Genomic DNA, 7694 nt, shown 5'->3' with positions numbered 1-7694 from the left:
TTAATTACTTATTACGTTCTTCATCTTCTTTTATAACTATGTGATGGCCGTGATAAGGGGGTGAAAAGCTACCGTCTCCATGAACCTACACCACACTCTCACTGCGTTGGTGCAACTTTATCTTTCGTCACGCCGGAATCCACTCTTTTATTCTTGTTGATAGAAAATTTTTTCTCTTTTATTAATAGCTAAACTACTTTTATTATATAGCAAACCCCTCAAAATGATGGAGAATGTGAATCCAAAATGATATATATCATTTCTTAATAAAATTATTTAACTAAATATGATAATTACAAATTACAATAATAAATTCCAAATTAAGCCCAAACAAACAATGATCATCCATCACACATTCTATTAATAATAAACTTTCCGAAAGTAAAACCAAAGCAATTGATCGAAACAGCTATACATGACCCTTGCTTTTGATCCTTAACAGATAGAACACACCAAAAAAGCAAGAAACTCCAAAATCTGTAATATAGACATATTTCAAAGTCTTCCTTTTTCCATTTAGGAGACCCCACTCTATAAACACACAGAATCCAAATAACTGAACCGCGCCGCGTTGGGCTAGGCCCAGACCGAAGCACCCGCGGCCCGAGCTAACAACCATGTCAGGATTCTACATGAGGTGCTTGCATGCAGCAAAACCATTTCTTCTGCAAATCAAAAGGGCCAAAGAGAAAACATGGTCAAAATTATTTTAGTTATTTTTATCCTATTTTATATATAACTAGTTTTTATCCCCCGTATTACGGGGGCTGTTTTACATTACTCGTTTTTAATATTTATATACTTTTTTGGGTTTATTTTATTTATTGTAATGAAATTTATAATATACTTAGAGTTTGATGATAAAAATGTTTCACAGATAACTAAGATGTTATAACCCGGTTTAAAAGTTATCTGGGTTTGGTAAGACCCAAGACCCGCATATTTTTTTTATTATAAGATTGTTTTTTAGTTATAAATAATATTTAAAAAAAAATCATATAATAATTTTTAGTATATCCTATTTTATAGGATTTTTACATCAATAATTTGGTGAGAATACTTTTTAATTTAATGAGATGTTATATCCCGTTTAAGGAATATCTGGGTTTGGTAAGACCCATATCCATGAATTCGGGTCAAATGCATGAGAAGACTCCATTTAAAAATCAAGCAAATCTGGTGACTCCAAAAAAAGGGGGAGCGACCACATCGCGACACATAGGATTTTTGGGTTTTCGTTTATATATATTAGAGATAGATAATATTTATTATATAAGTTTAAACTTTTTATATTTATATAAATAGTAGCTGTGCAACCTAGTCACGCTCGGGTCGTTAGGACTTATTAAAGAAGTTAATATTATGATTTCAACGATGAAAAACGTACAAATTTGAAGTTAAATAATTTAATTTTTAATTTTTCATATAACTATTAACTATAAAAGTGAAATTAATTTCCCTATTAAACCTTTATTTCTACCCTTCACCTCCAACAATTTTATTTTGTTATGTGATTTAGTTATAACTTATAACCACCCATTCTGCGATCATTCCAATCTTGAGTGAAATATACAAACCCAAGTTTGTTAATTGGGAATGAGACATACACAAAAAAAAAGGTTTCATACAAATCGGATTAGTTAATTGTTTAAACTGTTATTAAGCCACTAGATATTACTGATATTCGCAAATGAACATAAAGCGAAACACTACACGATTTACACACCTACTATAGCTAACACCCATGTAAACTAGACGTAGCCCAAACTACTTCAAAGCAATTATATGGAGCCCCGCTACGTAGTTAAAAAACTCATGGCAAGCAATCATATCATAATGTTGAATAACTGGATTTATAACAAAAGAACTCAATCCAGCTGTAACAGAGGAAATTAAGGGGTACTTACAGCTGGAGGTTTCTTTACAGGCGTAGCAGCTTGCTTAACACCAAGATCCGCATTTGATGGTGAGTCCGCCTTGCCACCTGTCTTCTTCTCATCCCTGGCCTTATTAAAAATCACGGTAAAACCCTCAGCCGATTCAGGATCATTCACATCCCAATCCCCAAATTTAGGCAATGGCCTACCGTTCTCCTCCTGACATAACAAATAACAGCATACAAGTCAAGCCTAGATTTGATCAAATAGTCACTTATCAGGTACATTGTATGTGTGTATCGGTGACCTAAAATCATAATAATGAATAATTCTTATATTCCAAACCCTAGCTAAGTTTCAAGTTCATTCAATTTTCAAAATTCACCACTGGCCATGACACACATCCGAAACGATTCCGAATTAAGGATTAACTTGAAAGTAACCACGACATACCTAACCTAACTTGTTATAAAAAATGCCTAACAAGTACATTGTATGCGCGTATCAGTGAGCCTAAAATCATAAAAAAAAATAGAAAAACAATTCGTAATTTCCAAACCCTAGCTAAGTTTCAAGTTCATTAAATCCTCCTAAAAACTCACCACTTATGAATTAATTTGAATGATCTTTCACTGATCGCAAAACTCCTAACCTAATCACGATCAATAAGTCATATGAGACATCAATCAAATCGAATGGAGTGATTAGTCGTACTAACAACACAAGCATAGAGTCGATCGGGCGATGGATCTAAAACCATCAGTTTTATTACGGAAAGGAAAATGAAGAGAACAAGTGGAATGAACGAATGAATTATTACCGACATGAATTAGCTTAGGAGGAGATATCACTGTTGATGTAGAGAGAGAGAGAAAGAATGTTAATAATATCTGTGAGTGAGGCCGGAGAGACGACGTGCTTAACGGAAAGCTGTGCTTTTTAGTGTAGTCTCCTGTCAAACCGTCAAATGTAATTATACAGATGTGCTATTATATTTTATTTTTATTTTTATTCAAAGGGATCATAAATAAAGATCAGGAAAATTGGATTTTAATAATCCCATCTTAATACAGTTGGCTGATAATAATCTCAACTTTGAAGGTAGCTGTCACTGGTCCCAACTTTCACACTATTTATTTTCATTGAACCTCCGTTAAAAAAAACTTAACGACGTTATGTTTTTTTCCAAATTTCAAACTGATATTTTAGGGCTTTTGATCGGAATGAGAATACGAGTCGATTGATGTAAAACTTAACTCGAAACGACGCTTCAAACAGCTTGATTTTTGTTAATTAAAAGTTTAAACACCGAAATTGAAGCTTCATTTAGTCATTTGGACCACCGTTTGGAAGTAAGTTTTACATCAATCGACTCGTATTCTCATTCCGATTAAAAGCCCTAAAATATCAGTTTGAAATTTGGAAAAAAAAACATAACGTCGTTAAGTTTTTTTTAACGGAGGTCCAATGAAAATAAATAGTGTGAAAGTTGGGATCAGTGACAGCTATTTTTCAAAGTTAGGATTATTATCAGCCAACTGCATTAAGTTAGGATTATTAAAATCCAATTTTCCTAAAGATTATCAAAACTGACGTGGATTATCAATTTCTTCTAAATGAAATGGGTGCAATACTCCCAAACTATTCTTTAAAAATTTTGATTGAGCTTAACTTAATCGAGCTCGAGCTTGAACCTAAAGATAAGCCTGTTTAGTAAACGAGTCTGAGCTCGTGCCGGCTCACGAGCCTGTCATTTATTTAGTTTTTTAAAATATATGTTTAATAATTATTAATTTATTAATTAATATATATAATGCTATGAAAAAATATATAAATAATTAAATAATATATATTATTCTATGCATAAAATATTATAATAGAAAATATAATATAATTATACAAAATATAATTTTTTTTAAATTTGAATTGATCAAGATTCTATTAGAATTGTTTTAGCTTAAATGTAATTGATAAATAGTAAGCGAGTCGAGCTTGATTGAAAATCTACTCACGAGCCGAGTTCGAGTTTTGAAAATAGAGCTCAAAACGAGTCGAGCTTGAGTTTTGTATAAGTTAAACGAGCCGAGCTCGGCTCGTTTGCACCCCTAGTCGTAAAATATAATATCGAGTAAGTTATGCATTTTTTATTCGTATACTTTATGTAAGACTAGGGATGACTAATTTTCTAGGGGCAATTGTATATTCCCCCTTTTTAACTTGTTAAATATATATATATATATATATATATATATATATATATATATATATATATATATATATATATAACCCATATATTCAATTGTAAATTTCCCTTTCTTAAATATAAAAATGATAAACTTACTCATTTAAAATTATTTTAGTTAAAAAATAATTTATATAATGACCATTTTACTCTCACTCTAACTAACATGTTTATCTATTTTAACTACTTTATTTTATGTATGTGTTTTCCCTTTCTTGTGTTTTTTACTAAGATATTTTATTACATTTCACTAATTAGTTTTTATTCGTTTTTTCCTTATTATGTTTTTACTTAGATAATTATCGTCTCTCATCCTCAATCTATCAATTACGCTGTATTCTCGAGTTTATTTATGAAAAGAAAGACAAAAAAAAGAAAATTTTCTTTTCTTATCTTTTTTTTGGTATATTCTCTTTCTTTTCAATTTATTTTCTTTTGAAATCTTTCTCATATGGAAAGATTTAAATTCTTTTATTTTACTCAAGATGTTTTCTTCTCTCTCCTCATTTTCTTTCTTTTAACGAAACTCGGGAACACACCTTTTAACTTTTTTCTTTCTTAAATGAAACTTGAAAACATAACATATTTTTCTCATCTCTTATTTTCTTTCCTTTTCCTCATTTAAATGAAACTCAAGAACACACTGTTAGTGACACCAGGTCGACCACAATAACCGTAAACTTTACATAAATGGGGAAATTTGAGAAAATAAAAGGAGTAAATGCAAAAAGAAAAACCGACGAGTTGTTGTATGTATATAAATAAAATACAACGAGAGAGCAACATCATCATCTTCTAGTAGTTTCTTCTATCCATCCCAATTATTAGTTTTTGTTCCGGCAACGGAGTTTTCATTACCGCCGTGTTTCTGTATCAGATAATTGTTTAATTCTTCAATAAAAGGTACGTCTTCATTTAGGGCTTCAAATGAAAAGTTTATATGTAGGCATGTTCTCATTGAGTGCAAGTGTGATTCCTGGCTCCACCTCCCAATTAGGTAGGTAGGTATGTTTACTTTACGATATTATCCGTTTTATGCGTGGTGGTTGAAGTCGTTTGTAATTATTTAACAGCAAGACCACAAGTACCAAATGTTGTGCAAATCAAGTCTAGCACTCGTTGCTCGTTCCCACCTACACCCCTTACCACACACCCTGCAACCTTTGGAGGAACAGGAAATACTCTAATTTTATCAACAAACTCCACGCCTGCTTTTATCTGCGCTGCGGCTTTGGTGAGCTCAGTTTTACCACCTGTCACGTATTATTTATTTCTCAACTGTAGCATATCAAGATCAACACTATCAGGAAATTTAGGCACTTGTATTATATATACATATATCTATCTGGTGTGATAATTTTTTATATTTAGCATGAGGCAGTTTATGATTTTCGCATATTCTTTGATGCAGAATGCTAGAATGGGTGCAGAGCAGACTCAAACTGTCACGCGCCAGTCATCAACAATCACCATTGCTCCTGTTCAAGGTAACTATACGAGTTTTTTTTGTATCTTTGACATGATAAATTATGCAAGAAGATTAGCTTATGTTAATAAGAACCTTAGATTAGCTTGTGTTAATTAGAACCTTTATCATGTACTTTAAGACCTTTGAGGTAACCTGCTTTTGAGTTCTGTCAACTGCAATGGCATGTACCAAATAAGTTTGGGAAATGTGATTACGCATGCAAGTTGGTGTCATGGCGAAAGTAAACATGGATAGATGTTCATAGGCAAAAGATGCATACAGATGCTCCGATTTCACCACTACAAACGTGTATTGAGTAGGCAAGTAAACGAACCAAAGTAACACAAACGGAGCATGTTCGTGTTTGTTCATTGAAGTGTAACCGTACAAATGATCGAACACAAACAGATAAACGAAAGGGTTTTTTTTGTTCGTGACTTCGTGTCCGTTTGTTAAGAATATGAACGTGTTTGTGTGCGTTTATGTTTGTTCGTTAACGAACAGTTCACTTACGTAAACTAACAGACATAACTGGACATAGATGAACGAACATAACTGAGCTAAAGCCATTTAAAAGTAAACGGCACAACAGTGTGCTGTTGTGTTAGTTTAACTTTAAGTGAGCAAATGATTTTACAAACAATTAAACGAACAGGGTTTTCTTGTTCGTGTCCGTTTGTTAAGAATTTTTTTTTCCCCAAAAATGAACTTGTTCGTTAATGTTTGTTTTTTTTAAGAAAATGAACTTGTTCGATAATGTTTGTGCGTTAACAAACATAAACCAACGGACATGGCTGAGCTAGAACCATTTAAAAGTAAATGTGAACAACAATGTTTTGGATCCAAAAGTTATTAAAACTAAACTAAATTGTAGCGGGCCGAAAAATTTGAATGGACATATCAACGAACGAACTCAAAACAAACATAAACTAAGGAACATAAATGAACAAACGTAAACAAATTTGAATGAACGAACATTCACAGACATAAATAAACGAACGAGTCATGTGTTCATATTTGTTCATGTTTGCTCATTTATTAAATAAACAAACTTTCCTGCCGAACGGTTCACTGAACGTTCGATTCATTTGCTAGTAACCAAATTAGTTGTCTAATAAAAGAACGTAAGTAATGTTCTCTAATCTCTGTATATAGCTGTAAACAACAACTAATCTTTGCATATTTGAGGAGTTCATCATTGTCTGCCTTTATATTATGTTACGATTTAAATGCACGTGGGTTTATGATCATTTCTGACAATGAACTGGAAAACAGGGAAGGAGAAGTCTCCAGACCTTGATGATGGAGGGCCTGGGCTACCGCCACGTGATGACGACGGAGGAGGTGGCGGTGGTGGTGGAGGAGGTGGGTGGTCATCTGGTGGGTTCTTCTTTTTTGGGTTTCTTGCATTCTTAGGGTTCTTGAAAGATCAAGAAAAGGAGGGGGGTTACGGAGATGATAGGTGAAGATGTGAGTCAGGTAGCTTCCATAAACATAAGGATGATAGATTAATATTTCACCCATTATGGCATTGGTTGGAAGTTTTTGTATTTCTTTTGGTATGATAAACACCAAGAGCATCAGCAATACAAGGGGAGGAAGTATGTTGTACTTAAATAGCATGTGATGCATAGGAAATTTTTATATGTATATTGATAGATATAAGGATGAATATGGGTCTTATGAGTTAAAATAATAAACTAATATAATTTGGTTTTGTTGTAGTATCTTGATTTAGATAAGAGGCTTTAACTAATTTAGGCTTAAATGATTATTGAAGTAAAGAAGTTATTTATTTCATTTTATATCATAATATGTTAAATAATGGGATGTTAAAATTTTGAAATTGTGTAATATGTCAAATACATTTAGTTGTACGATAATTATATACCAAGGAAAGTTAGTTAGTATGGTGGTTTTAGACATTCCATACGAAAATTTTAAAGTGATGATAGGTTCAAGTTTCTCAATATATTCAACTATTGAAAATTTGAAACTTTTTTGTCTTTAGTCTAAAAGTTGAAATTGACATTTAACTTTTATTCACTTCTAAATTATACCAAAATTTACTTGACGTTTTTGATGTTTATGATTGAATTCAAGAACT

The 7694-nt window shown here is 32.2% G+C and overlaps 2 protein-coding genes across 2 annotated transcripts; one reads left to right on the top strand and one right to left on the bottom strand.

Annotated features, from left to right (window-relative positions):
* Window positions 1–338: 338 nt before the first annotated feature.
* On the bottom strand, window positions 339–2782 carry LOC143560581 (protein NOI4-like). Its single transcript, XM_077048858.1, has 3 exons — window positions 2698–2782; window positions 1908–2096; window positions 339–665 (listed from the first exon to the last, which is right to left on the bottom strand). The coding sequence occupies exons 1-3, from the start codon at window positions 2701–2703 to the stop codon at window positions 621–623; spliced, it is 240 nt and encodes a 79-aa protein (XP_076904973.1). The 5' UTR covers window positions 2704–2782; the 3' UTR covers window positions 339–620.
* A 2165-nt stretch (window positions 2783–4947) lies between these two features.
* LOC143560579 (uncharacterized) lies at window positions 4948–7242 on the top strand. The gene is made up of 5 exons (XM_077048857.1): window positions 4948–5022; window positions 5066–5116; window positions 5193–5353; window positions 5531–5606; window positions 6863–7242. Exons 2-5 carry the CDS (start codon window positions 5068–5070, stop codon window positions 7051–7053), a joined length of 477 nt encoding a protein of 158 aa, XP_076904972.1. The 5' UTR covers window positions 4948–5022; window positions 5066–5067; the 3' UTR covers window positions 7054–7242.
* Window positions 7243–7694: the final 452 nt, after the last annotated feature.

Source organism: Bidens hawaiensis, unplaced genomic scaffold, assembly GCF_021521415.1.
Source record: "Bidens hawaiensis isolate Kalapana, Puna unplaced genomic scaffold, B.hawaiensis_p1.1 tig00020413_1, whole genome shotgun sequence".
NCBI classification, from domain to species: domain Eukaryota; kingdom Viridiplantae; phylum Streptophyta; class Magnoliopsida; order Asterales; family Asteraceae; genus Bidens; species Bidens hawaiensis.
The sequence above is the reverse complement of the archived record's forward strand: the minus strand, read 5'-3'. Positions and strand labels throughout refer to the sequence as shown.